This window comes from Solanum lycopersicum, chromosome 9, assembly GCF_036512215.1.
Source record: "Solanum lycopersicum chromosome 9, SLM_r2.1".
NCBI classification, from domain to species: Eukaryota; Viridiplantae; Streptophyta; class Magnoliopsida; order Solanales; family Solanaceae; genus Solanum; species Solanum lycopersicum.
Genome location: NC_090808.1, coordinates 1,764,207 through 1,778,526, shown reverse-complemented (window position 1 = coordinate 1,778,526; position 14,320 = coordinate 1,764,207). Strand labels below are relative to the sequence as shown.

Here is a 14,320-nt window from a genome sequence, read left to right as displayed (position 1 = left end):
GTCTTATCAAATAGGCATTATGAAATATACATTATGCATTCCACCATGAGACAAATTAATTAGAAAAAATATATATATATATATATAATAAGTTTTAATTTCAAAGCACAAGGAGTTATTAAATTATTTTTCAAATATTTTAGTTCTCGTTTTGCATTGAGAAACTCTAAAAGGTGAACCAAATAGGCTTATCAAAGGCTATCAATACAAAAACTTTGTTTTTGAATAATTAAATTATTCAGAATAATGAGTTTCAAATATCGAATAATTATGAATTATGATTATGCCTAATGATATATCAAGGATATCGTCAATGCATAGTGACATATCAAATATCAAATGATTATGAATCGTGAATTCCAATTATTCAAAAATCTCATCATGAGGTAAATTGTTCTTTATCTAAGGTGACTACGTAAATATCACTCGAATTTAAAACATTTGACTAAGGATGAAAAAATATTAATATAAATTTGTGTTACAAAGTTTCACCACACAACGATAACATATATATTTCGTGTAATTTTACCAGTAGTATCAGAGAAGAATAGTTATACACATACATTACCCCTACTTTGACACATGAAAATTCAAAGCCGATCGAACAACTGAATAATTAATCAACGAAATAAAACCTATAACAAAAATACATCAAATTTAAAAAATAACTTCATTTTTAGAATATAAATCCGAAACTTCTAACTAATCACTTACCTCTCTCTCTACCACACATATAGGGAAATCCTTCATCCGGAATAAAACACATTATATCAAAGAAAAACAATTTATATTCAAAACTCAAACTCGAAATATAATACGATGAGTCCACTTAAATCATATTATAGTGGCAGGCAAACTGTATTTTGAAGTTTTAACAGTGAGCAGTAACTAACTTAAAATAAGTAGATGGATTTTGTTAACGGTCTAAGAAGAAAACTGTGTAAAAATGGCGACAGCCACGTTGTTTCATCATCTTCAGCTGAATCAGTACATCTCTATACTCCCCAAAAACAACACTCAAATCTTGATCAAGATTTCATTTTTTTTCATTGCTCCATGACTTTACACTTTTCTGATCAAAATAATGAACACCCTTTTCATCAAGATTACATTTTTCCATCTTATTTGCTTCATCTTCCTTAAATCTGCATCTGGATTTGGTTCTATGGGACCCATTTCAGCTGCTTTTGGTAAAAATGGTTTCTTTTGTGCTATTGATGCTAGTGGCAAACAAGATGTTATTTGTTGGGGTAATAAAACTAGTAATCCTTCACGTCCTGATGTACTAAACTACCCCACTGATGTTCCCTCCATGGCTGCTTTATCTGGTGGTGATGGTTTTCTTTGTGGCATTTTGTCAAACACTTCACAAGCATTTTGTTTTGACTCAATGGGATCAAGGTCTGATCTTGTTCCTAATGTTTATAAATCTAATGCTTATTCTCATATTGCTGCTGGTAGGAATCATGTGTGTGCTATTAGGGGACCTTATTATTCAGAGAGTGATTGGGGGAGTGTTGATTGTTGGGATATTATTCGAAGATCGAATGGCACTTTCGTATCGAGGGAGAGTTCGTTGTTTTATAGTCAGTATATTAGTTCGTATGTTTTTAAGAAGATAGTTTCTGGAGATGGATTTAGTTGTGGGGGTGTTAAGGATGGAGGGGTTCTTTGTTGGGGTCCAAATTCTAGTGGTCTTGGTGTATCAGGTTTATCGGAGAATATTCATGCGTTAACTGCAGGGATTGACTCTGTTTGTGGGGTTTTAGAAGAGTCAAGTGAGGTCAAATGTTGGGGGTCTAATGTCTCGTTTGGTGTCCCTCCGGTTGGGGTGCCATTCGTGTCGTTGGCAGCTGGTGAAGAGCATTTTTGTGGGATTAGAAAAGATAATCATGGGATTATGTGTTGGGGAAACTATAATTCATCTGTGATTCCTAAAGGAGCAGGCTTTCTTGCTATTGCTTCATCTGATTTTATAACTTGTGGTATTAGGGAAGGCGATTTGGTTCTTGATTGCTGGTATACAAATATTTCATCAGAAGTAGATTATGATCCACCACTGCAGCTGTGTAGTCCAGGATTATGTACTCCTGTTTCTTGTGGGGAAGGGAAATTTTCGTTCAATGCGAGCCTAATAAATGAGGCAGATTTGATAAATTTGTGTGTTAGGAAAGATCTTAAGATTTGTTCACCTTGTGGTGTGAACTGTTCTGAAGGATTCTTCCCCTCTAGTTCTTGCACTGAAAATGCTGACAGGGTTTGTACTACTTGCTCTCTCTGCCAGAATACCTCTTGTTCTGATGTTTGTAAGCTCCAAATATCGGCAGAGTTGAAGCAACAGCATCAGCATCAAATGCGTCAACTGATCATCATAGTCGGGTCTACTGCTTTTGGTTTCTTGTTCTGCTTAGCTGGATTATGTTTGATAATCCGCATGATATCCAGCAAAAGTAAAGAAGGCGGAAAGAACCAATTCGCCTCCTGTATTCGCAAGCCTGAGAAGGATACTGATGCTAATACCGACCCTCATCCTCCTGTATCCGTGGCTCTGTGTCCTGGGGAAGCTCAGGTTTTCCGACTTTCAGAGCTGAAAGACGCCACTAATGGATTCAAGGAGTTCAACGAGCTTGGCAGGGGAAGTTATGGATTTGTTTATAAAGCTGTTCTGCCGGATGGGAGGCAAGTAGCAGTAAAGAGGGCAAATGCTGCTACGATAATACACACCAACAGCCGGGAGTTTGAAATGGAGCTAGAGATCCTCTGCAGTGTTCGTCACAGCAATATAGTTAATTTGTTAGGTTATTGTGCAGAAATGGGGGAAAGGATTCTTGTTTACGAACTCATGCCTCATGGAACACTTAATGACCACCTCCATGGGGGTCTTTCTCCGGTGAGCTGGAACCTTAGGCTGAAGATCGCAATGCAGGCTGCAAAAGGGATTGAGTACCTTCACAAGGAGGTTTCTCCTCCTATCGTGCACCGTGATGTGAAGAGTTCAAATATTCTCTTGGATGCTGATTGGGGAGCTCGAATTGCAGATTTTGGATTGCTTACGCCTAACGAGAAGGATCTTAATGGAGACGTGCATATGGATGTCTATAACTTTGGGATTGTGCTGCTAGAGATTCTTAGTGGAAGAAAAGCTTATGACAGGGATTGCACACCTCCGAGTATCGTTGACTGGGCACTGCCTCTGATCAGACAAGGGAAAGCAGCTGTTATCATAGATCGTTATGTTGCTCTTCCAAGAAATGTCGAACCTCTGCTTAAACTTGCTGAAATTGCAGAGCAGGCGTTGCGGGAAAATCCTGCTGAGCGCCCTGATATGTCACAGTTGGCACTTCTGTTAGAGCAGCTAGTGAAGGATGTAATGATATCATAGACTTTGTGTCGGAGTTTTATATTAAGTTTTTGGTGGATCGAAATTTTTCAGAAAACAAAATCAGAGGATAGCATATTGGTGAGTAACGACGCTCTTCTGCAATTGTACATTTCTATGAGCTCCTTGTAAATTTTGTGCTTATATTTTTTATTTGCCACATTCTTGGACAAATGTCAACAATAAATTTTCAACTTTTTCTTATAGCAATGAAACCTGTGATGCTGCACCAAATTGTCTTTCATTTAATATCAATGTAATGAAGCGTTTTCCCACATATCTGGATAATGATAGTCTTCTTTGTTCACTGAGTAGATGGGAGGACACGATAAAATTTGGTGTGGTGTACTTGCTCTGTTGGTTGGCAGATAAACTGGGAAATCTGGTCTCTCAAATTCCTATTTGCCCCATGCTTAGACGATAATTATTCACTTGAAGTGACTGATTTTTGCAAAAAAATTCTGTTATTTCAGTTGCTATTCTCAGTTGGATGTTGTGGAGCTTATTGCCAAATGAAAATACAATATTGTCATTCAAAGTTGAATCTAGAAGTTAGACTTGATGGGATTGACCTCTAAGGTTCTTAGCAGTTAACTTATTATACTTATGAAATTATTGGTTCAGAAATTCTCCATATTTGTTAAAATTTTATTGGTTTGAAAGTCAACATATATTTATCCGTGTTTCATATAAAAGTATTGGTCATACCTAGTTTGGTGAGTTTGTGAGATTTGAAATCACAAACTGATGTAAACTGAGGTGTTAGTGAATCCTTGAGAGAGCCTGCTCAACACAGACCACTATCAACGAATTTCCTTGCCAGTCTCTGAATCCCATGTGACATTTCTCCTGTTACAATATTGTTAGCTTGATGGACTCATATAGAATATCTTGTAGGATTTGCATTAAAATATTCTCGATATGGTAAATTTTAACAAGGCCCAAAGAATGATACTTTCTGTTGTTTAACGTATAGAGTTGTTATCTTCCAGGGAGCTTTATCCATAGAATTCACTCAAAAATGAGTGTTGTGTCATTGCATTTCATAGATTTGGGCATAGATTCAAGAGAACCACATTTTGCCTGGCTGAGTTATAAAAATATGGTATACAGCAGAGTTTATTATGCTCTCAAATTTAGTCTCAGATCCGGACTGTTCTTATTTTCCTCATTGAGATGCTAGAAGAGTAATAGCAAGGTAAAGTTGTTGCAATGTAATCAAGAGGTCACGGGTTCAAGCCGTAGAAACAATTTCTTGTAGAAATGTAGGGTAAGACTATGTATAATAGACCTTGTGGTTCGTTCTTCTCCGGACCTGTGCATAGAGGGAGCAGTGCACTGGCCTACCCTTTTTTTTACATGTTAACTGAAATGGATCGGAATAGATGCTGAGGGAAAAATCTAACTTCTAAATGTATTACTCTTTTCAGCTTGTTCTCCAGCTAATAATATCGGAGAGTTACCTCTTAAATTTCCTGCATTGAGCTTTGCTGACATTGTAGCCGATTAATGTTTATATCCTAGACACTAATTATGTAATAAATTTGTGATAGTATTCTTCAAAGTTACTTGAAGGGGAGCCTTGGAGCTACTGTAAAGTATAGGCTACATGTGCTAGTGGGGTGGACTTCAAGGTAAGCTGCCTACATTACGGACCCTTAGGGGGCTTAGATATTCGTGCACCGCCTGAACATTGTATCCTTCGAAGTTACTAGTGGATAGATCTTTGATTTGATCTGGATCTGTGAATGAGTGCTATGACCTAAAAAGACAAACAGAAGTTCATCAAGCACCTTTAATTGTATGGTCAATTTGTTGTTATTGGATGAGTAGGAAAAGCAAAGGTTCCACTAGGATCACAACACTTCTTTTTAATATTAAAAGTGATTCCATAAAGCTACAATTGAATGGTCTTTTTCATAAGAATATTCAATATCTATAACTTTATGGAATTAGTTATCAAAAAGTGCCATGTCCTATAGTTGAACCTTTGCTTTTCCTACTCAAACTACAATAGCATACACAATGTAATCCCACAGTTGGGGTGTGTCGAGACTAGAGTGTATGCATACCTTACTCCAACCTCTTGGAGATAGAGAGGTTGTTTCCGAAAGACTCTCAACTAAGGTAATGCATAACAAACACGAGAGGAAGCATTACATACATTTTTCATGAAAAGGAACGATAACAACTTCAATTTAATGTGAAACCAAAGAACAAGAAACAGTTGGTAGTAAAAGAAATTGAGGGACAAAAACTAATGAAGTCATAATTTTGTTCCTGTGGGCTGTGGAAAAGATAAATGAAGAAGCTTTTTCTTGTGTAGAACTGAAGTCAAGTTAGTTGTTAACTCTGTTGCAGCTGTTAGAAGCAGTATCAAGAAAAGTACATAGAAACTAGTATGCTTTTCCTCGTTTTTCCTTTATAGTTTCGGACAAAAATGGAAAGCTGTTAAATCGTATTAGACGATGTTTCTTTCCCTTTTTTTGTGGCCGAAAGGTTGAGATCATGAAGGAACTGACAGAAGTGAAATGAAGGAAAGAAAAAGTTGATTCTTTTCTACCTGAAATTCTGAGATACTGTTAAGCAAGTCACCTCTCATTCAAATACTTCCAAAACAAAACAGTTGGAAAATATGGACGGTACAAGAAACAAACATATGGCCCTTTAGCTTTTGACTGTCGATAACTGCTTTTATTGACAGCTTCTTAAGAACATAAACCCTTTGAGCTGAGTGTCTATCGGGAACTGCTTCTCTACCTCTGAGCATAGATAGGGGTAAGGTCGGTCATGTACACTCCATCCTCCCCAGACCCCACTTTGTGAGACTATACTGAGTATTTTGTTATTGTTCTTAAGAGTAGAAACTCCACTAACCAGTTGACTGGATTGTCATTGCCTATTGTATTGTATCATATGTTTGTTTTGATTATTACTTAAACTTTATTATATCGTATTGTCAAATCCATTACTACGTAACAATGGAAAGTGTCATGTTATGCTGCGACTCATTTTGTGTGATCATCGTGCTGTTACCTTATTTTTTTCATTTGTTGCACTATTAACTAATCCTATTTTATCCTTTTGCCTACCCTTTTTGTTAGTAACTCTACCCCATGCCCTACTTTTTCTTTATAATACTGTAAGCTTATGCTTCAGATAGGTTGATGTGAGACATTGTGAAACGACGAGAAACAATACAATCTATCCAAGTGATATATACATCAAAACAATACAACAGTACAGTACATAAGTTAATGAAACGATATGTAACAACCATCCAAACAAGTTGTAAAAAGATTAGGACTTCAACATGAAAGGGGGGGAAAAGAAAAGTAAGAAAACCAGGAGCTCTTTTTTTCGAGCTGGCGGTTTCAAATTCAAAATGATCTACACTTTGTTATTTTCATATTTTAGTTATTTGTCGCGTCTTCCTTTTCTTTTGCCTATATATTCTGTTGCAGAGGTCACTTCAACTACAACATATTGTAGCAGTTTCAGCAGAGAGTCTTGGCTAATAGAGGAAATCAAGTCAAGTTGTTGTTTCATTTCGATCTTAAACGAGTCTGGAATTCCAGCAAGGTAAGTTTTCTTGTTTTCGTGATCGATAACACAACATGCCTGGCTCCTTGTATGCCATTTGCATTGTTCCACCAAGAATTGATGGCCTTTTCAGATGGCATTCTAGGAGCTAAGCATGTATAGAGTTTCATGTCAAGCATTTCTAAAGTTGTTTATTTACTTTAAATTTTCATAGACAAGTTATTCCTTTTGTTAACTTACATAATCTTCTTTTAGTGTGAGTCGAGGGTCTATCAAAGACAGTTTCTCTACCCATTTCTGGATTCGCTTCTCTTTTTAAGTCCCGTACACAAGATCTTGAGAAAGCGGCGTTAGTCTATTGTCACAATTCAGTTAGTAAGTGAGTTAAGGGCTAGAAAATATGATGCTTTTAATGCTTTACATGTATTAAACTCCCGTTTGAACATAGATTTTGAAGTTATGATTTTCGGAATTTGAAGTTATGTTTTTGCTTGAAGTTTTCTAGTCCCAAAACTTGGTCTGGGAACTTCAAAACCGATATTTGAAGATAAATTTTTCGAAATCTACTCCCAAGCTAGCTTAGTTTCTTTTTTTTTTTCTCTTTCAATTAGTCTATACATTGAAAACCAAGATAGTCCATTTAAGTAATGGATGTATGAGTTTTTTTTTTTTTGAACTTTTATCTAAACTTAACTACTGAATATAAAATATTCCTCAAGTTTGCAAAAGTGGACAATTTTGGTCCAATTTTTATATAGTGGCTAATTGGAAGACTTTTTCTTCCTTCACTCAATTTTTAGTTTGAAATGATTGCTATAACTAGAATTGTTCTAAAAGAGAAAGATATGGGCTAGCATGACCAGTTCTTAGCAAAGAAAAATTGGAGAAAACATGTTATCATGGTCAATAGTGGATTCTATCTTCCTACTTGAAAGTAACATATATTAGAACTACTCTCGGAAATATAAGATCTGCTTACACTCAATCGTGTGTATTTGAACTATTCAACATATAAAGGGTGAATTTACTATTTGGTTTTTAAGTTCAAGTGAATTGTATAATTTTCTCTTGTTAAAATATCCACTCAATACTTGGATATTTGATTGTGAATCTGGTTAATACTGTATTATTAACCGTAGATCGTTATAGAAGTTTATAAACTTTAGTACCCTTTGGGATGACCCAGTGGTTTGAGCTTGGAACTTCCATATTGGAGGTCTCAATCTCGAAACCCCTTGCCAGCGAAAGCAAGGGGATTACATTCTGGATCGAGTTCAGCCTAGTACGGGTTACCTCTCTTGTGTAGTTTGCGAGCTATTGCATAGGAGCGATAGTGTACGCTGTGCACATCTAATAAATAGCAACCGCGAATTTCATTTTGTCATAGAAATTTTTTTTTTATAAACTTTAATGAAGGCCAAGTCCAAAATTAAAGTCTTTTTTCTTAAAGCAAGTCATGGTCTCATAGATTGTTTAATTTTGTTGGTACTTGGTCAATTGACCAAACTTACATTTATGTCACACTAAGGACAAAGTCTTGATTCTAGACTAGTTCTCTTATTTTTGTGACTCCTCTTTTGACATTTAGTATTCAAAAACTCACAGCTTATTAATCTTTGTAGTAATAATAAAAGGGAAAAGGGTTAGATTTGCGCTCTACTATACGAAAAGAATCGATATATTAAAATACTTTTGTTGTTATCTAAATGGTTTGAATATACACTTTCTTTGTTAAGACTGTTTAATATAAGATGGACATTTAATTTTTTATTGCGCTGATATTTTAATGATATGAATATTCATTTCAACTAAGAAAGCAATTCACAAAGTATTCATAAAAACATTTAAAATGTGATTTACTTGGTATAGTTAGTAGTGTTCCTTATTTTAAGCTAAACAAGATTATGATCAAGATTAAATGTAAACTCAAATGGGGTGTCAATATTTCTTTTTTAATACCAAAGTGTAGATTGGATATAATTTAAAAAATTCACATAAATTAATTGATTGGTTGAATATTAAAACTAAAAAGTTGGAATTTGGGGTTGTAGCACTTATATTTCTTTAATTTCATGCCATCACATTTTCCACTTTGGTCAATCCCTCTTACAAAAATAATAATAAATATATTCCAAAATAAATAAATAAATTGTGTGAGTGGTTGAAGGTGGTTTGGTTGAAAATAATCAATAAAAATTGTTGGGCAAAGAGACTCTATTATTATTTATGAAATGAAGGATAATATAAGTGACAAAAAAAAATATTTTTCTTTGGTACTAGATTTTTTTAAATTTTTTTTTATATTTTTTGACCCCAAAAATTGAGGCTAATTCTAAATTTTATGCTAATGGTGATTATTATGTTTACCAATTAGTTAGGTCACTAATCACTTACATCTCTAACACTTCAATTGCAATTATGTTCCTAAATTAGTTAAATATGTGATCATTCTATGTAACCTTAGCTTTTTTTCCCCACATGATATGTATATCTTTTTTAGATATCTAAGTATCGCGTTAGGTCTAATAAAAAAAACACTTCTTACTAGAAAAAAACACCTTTGTTCGCAAATAAGTCCGAATAAGAGTGTTAGTTATGATCAGTAGCGAAGTCGTGGGATTTGACGAATCCTCTAGCTTTTTTGTAGATCTAATATTTATACTAGAAAGTAAATTATATATATATGTACCTTATTTGTGAACTCTTGACAAAATTGATTGACAGTTCTAAAGAAAATTTAGAACCTCAAATTCTTGATTCTGACTTCACCTTTATTTGCGGTGAATAAGAACAAAATGACCTGTTTTTTAGTTGTGTTGTTCTTTTTCTTTTTTTTTTCTTTCTGTTTTTAATAATTAAAAAGTTTGTCCCCCTTTCACTACAATCTCTTAAATTGATCTGAATACAAATAATAGTAAATTATATGTAAATATATAAAAAACAATATCTTTGACAAACAATCTATTGAGAAGAAAATTTTGTCCCATATGAGAATGTGTAGTAATGAATTATGATCTAATGATAAATAATTTATAATTTCGATTTTTCAAGAAACGTCTCAATTATATCATACTAACACAGATAAAAATATTCAAAAGATAGTACAAAGAATTAAATAATTTGTAATTTCAATTTTTCAAGAAACATCTCAATTATATCATACTAACACAGATAAAAATATTCAAAAGATAGTACAAAGAATTAAATAATTTATAATTTCGATTTTTCATGAAACGTCTCAATTATATCATACTAACACAGATAAAAATATTCAAAAGATAGTACAAAGAATTCCCTTTGTTAATCAATTACACAAAATAGATATTTCAATCAAGATAGAATAGTCAAAGTTTCAATGTCTGAATAATTAATTTCATATTAATACTAATATATAAATCTGCAATTATTATAATAATATATATGTATTATATATTTTAGTATACTGAATTCCATTTTTTTAAAATATACTTACTAAGTATCAAAAATATAAAAATCTAATATAATAATTCGATATCTACCGTATCTATCTATACTATGTCAACTCTTTTGGTGTTAGCAGCCACAAGCCCCTAATAAATTTCCTTTACTACTATATATTGATGTCTTTTTCATATCTAAACACTAATGAATCATTTGTCAACCATATCAATAATTAATTAGTGGTTAATAGATTAATGTCCCTTTCACAATTAGCAGTAATTTTATATCTATCCTCACTTTTTTATGGTAGTTTTCTTGATTTAAACATGGTAAATTAATATGTTTTTGATATAAATATCGAGTGTAGATAAACTTTTTTATTAATAGATGCCTTGTGATTTTGTTATTTTTTGTACTACTTGATAATAGTTGTTGATCCCTTCTAATAAAATGAAAAATTCACCAATATGTGTCGTGGTGCACTGGTGGGAGTGCTTCATTCTTAACCAGAGGTCTCGGGTTCGAGCCCTGGATATGGAGAAAATTCTGTTGGGAGCACCACCACTGAAAGGGCCCTGCAGTGCGTGATCCGAATTTAGTCGGAGCTCCAATATGAGCTCTAGATACGGGGTGGAAAACCAAAATGAAAATGCTCTATATACCTACTCAATTATTGAAAAACTAAAAAAAATGTTATTAAAGGTAGCTTTTACATCAAATGGAACCAAATATTCCGAAAAAAAATTTGAAAAAATTAAAGACCTAGCTGCTCACATTGATATACAACTGATCTAACAATTAAAAAAAAAAAGTGATCAAACTTAGTGCAAGTGTATCTATGTGTGTGCACAATATACTCTTTGTACAAGTATATTCTATTTTTTTTTTATAATCGTGATGTCTGAACCAGCTTGTGCGTACCTCGACTATTTTCTAGCTATTACTTTTTCTTCTATTAACTATTTGGAAGGGGCTTCCTGGGCTCATGCTTGTAGAAGCTTTAGAAAAAAAGCTTTGAGAAGAGTGTTTTCTGCCTATCTTAACATCCATTAGATCAGCAACAATCCCAGGCTGAGTAATCTTCATTTCATCAACTATTATCGCGCCATCACGACTCAACATCTTGATGACCATGGACATTTTGGGGCGGAGGCTGGCGTTCTCTTGCACACAGAGGAGGCCAACCTTCAAGAATCGGAGAGCTTCATCGTCATTCAGAAGTTCTCTATCCAAAACAGGGTCTACTAGCTCTAACAGTTGGTCAGCATTGTACATTTCCCATGCCTAAAAACACAACACAAGTTGACAACTTTCATGTCATATCAAGCCAACAAACTAATACTATCATTATATTAAGAGTCAAAATCATGGTTCCCACTTGTTTGGTTTTTAGACTGTTACAAGTCAATCATTGATAATAGTAATAATAATAGTACATATTTTCATCGAATAGCGATAAGTTTCATATAAGCATCTATATATGTAGTGTTGTTTGAAACTAATCGTAGACTACACATAAGTCAAAAGTAATAAAAATGTACCTTGTTAACAAGGAAATGCTCTCCTCGAGTAATGTCGAATGCAACTACTGGTGAACCGCTGACTATTTCTAGTAACACGACTCCAAAGCTATAAACATCTGACTTGCGTGTTAAGTGTCCACTGATGGCGTATTCTGGAGAAAGATAGCCTCTTTAGGCATAAGATGAGTTCAAGAAATTCACAACATGATCAGCAACAAAGACTAGTGGAGGACACAAACGAATCTATCAAAATTCCAAATGAACATCTTAATTATGTAACTTACAATGTTCCGGCTACTCGGGTACTAATATGGGACATGTTCTCTGTAAACAGCCTAGCCAAACCGAAATCTGCAATTTTTGGTGTGAAATTCTCATCAAGGAGTATGTTGCTGGTTTTAATATCTCTATGCACGACATGTGGACTCACTTCTTCATGGAGATATGAAAGTCCCTTTGCTATTCCTATTGAAACTCCTTTCCTAAGCGTCCATGTAAATTTACTTCTGTTTTGCTCCCCACCTGCTAGTCAAAACAAACAGACACGACCTCAACGAACATACAAAAGTGAAACAAATGCAAATAACTATAATTACGCCTGAGTACTAAACAAGTCAGGGTCGGCTAAAACAAGTTCAAACAACAACAACTACGCCCGAGTCCCAAACAAGTGGAGGGTCGTCTAAAACGAGTGCAAACAACAACAACTATGCCTCAGTCCCAAATAAGTACGGGGTCAGCTTTAATAAGTGCAAACAACAACATCCATGCCTCAATCACAAACAAATCGGGGCCGGCTAAAACAAGGGCAAATAACAACACCTCAATCTCAAACAAGCCGGGATCGGCTAAAACAAGTGCAAACAACAATAACTAAACCTCAGTTCCAAACAAGTCGGGGGTAGGCTAAAACAACTACAAACAACAACAACTAGGCCTCAATCTCAAACAAGTCGGGGATCAACCAAAACAAGGACAATGAAAACAAGGAAATTACCTAAAAGTGTTAGGGAAAGACTGTTGTTTTCCATGTAATCATAGACTAAAAGTCTATGTGCTCCATCAACACAACATCCTCTGAGGTTGACAAGGTTTTCATGTTTGATATCAGACAATGCAGCTATTTCTGATACAAATTCCCTTTCCCCTCTCATTGATTCCAATTCAACTGAAAGAACTTTTACAGCCATAAAGGTTCCATCTTGCAGCCGACCCTTTACAACAAAACCCCCAAATAAAACATAAAAATAGTCAATTCATAAAAAAGAACAAAACCCCACATCCCTTTTTTCCGTTTTCTTCAAACCCAACTGAAAAAAAAAAACAGAACTTTTTTTTCACCTTGTAAACAGAACCAAAACCTCCTTCTCCAATTTTATTTGAAGCTCTGAATCCATGAGTTGCAGCTTTCAATTCACTGTAAGAGTACACTGTAAAATTCTGGGAAATTTGTCCACCTGTTTTTAGAATTTGATATTCTTAAGAAATATATAAAAAAAAAAAAAGATGAGATTTTTAAGCAAAAAACAAAAAAGGGGTTTTGAGAAATTTACCATATGGGATTTGGCTGCCTTCAAAATTATCTGCTGATGAGCTAAAACATGAGATAAATGGAAAAGAAAACTTCATGATTCTTGAAATTTAGTTTTTATGAAGAAATAATTTTTAAAAAATATTAGTGGAGAAAGAATGTGAAAAAAGCAAGAAGAATTAGGAGTAGGGGAAAGGCAAAGGAGAGGTTTTTCATGGGAAGTTTTAAATTTTGTTTATATACTTGAAGCCATGCCCATATATTTTGACTCTAAACAAGACTTTCAACACATTTTTGTCTTTGATTTTCTATCCGCTCCTGCTATTCATATTGAGGATCGATTAAATTTGCATGACTTATTCAATAACTTTGTTTTACCACTTCCTACGAGTTTTGATTAATTCGTTTTTTATGACTCAAAATTGTAATCTTTAAGATTGGAGGTAAGATATGTTTAGTATCTGAGAAATTTTTCTTATTTGTCAGAAAGTTTTATACTATGGATAAAATATTAGAAATCTACTTTATTAGACGTACATTCATACTATATATACCAATAATTATGTATCTTACAATTGATCAAGAGTTTTCTATTATATATTGAGAATTATACATCTAGATATATGTATTTTTGCGATCATATACGCTTAAATAGAAAGAGAGACGAGCAAGATGAGAAGCGAGGTAAGCGAGTGTGAGAGGGAGATATTCTTGTATCTCCAAATATACGTGAATCACATGAGATAGGCTGTAGATACAAAAATAACTTAGTATTTAGCAGAGTTTAAATTCATAAATGATGATTAAATAGACGATTAGTCATTAAAAAAGGTGAAATTTAAAATAAAGTAGAGTTATATTTTCTAAGTTCAAATGATATTTTGAAAATTGAAGTTGTATCATAATTTTCACGAGTAGTTTGGA

At 33.9% G+C, this 14,320-nt stretch overlaps 2 protein-coding genes across 5 annotated transcripts; one reads left to right on the top strand and one right to left on the bottom strand.

Moving 5' to 3' along the window:
* Positions 1–672: 672 nt before the first annotated feature.
* Positions 673–3,656, top strand: LOC101247249 (serine/threonine-protein kinase-like protein CCR1). Its single transcript, XM_004246612.5, has one exon. It carries the CDS (start codon positions 1,085–1,087, stop codon positions 3,380–3,382), a length of 2,298 nt encoding a protein of 765 aa, XP_004246660.1. The 5' UTR covers positions 673–1,084; the 3' UTR covers positions 3,383–3,656.
* Positions 3,657–11,012: 7,356 nt separating this feature from the next.
* Positions 11,013–13,654, bottom strand: LOC101248325 (putative serine/threonine-protein kinase). Of its 4 annotated transcripts, none has more exons than XM_004246614.5 (6): positions 13,419–13,654; positions 13,207–13,322; positions 12,863–13,079; positions 12,150–12,387; positions 11,884–12,034; positions 11,013–11,626 (listed from the first exon to the last, which is right to left on the bottom strand). In XM_004246614.5, the coding sequence occupies exons 1-6, from the start codon at positions 13,492–13,494 to the stop codon at positions 11,276–11,278; spliced, it is 1,149 nt and encodes a 382-aa protein (XP_004246662.1). In that variant the 5' UTR covers positions 13,495–13,654; the 3' UTR covers positions 11,013–11,275. The 4 variants fall into 4 exon arrangements, with proteins under 4 accessions (XP_004246662.1, XP_069144846.1, XP_010325990.1 ...); XM_069288745.1 differs by having other exon boundaries at positions 13,207–13,305; positions 13,419–13,653; XM_010327688.4 differs by having other exon boundaries at positions 12,150–12,390; positions 13,419–13,621.
* Positions 13,655–14,320: the final 666 nt, after the last annotated feature.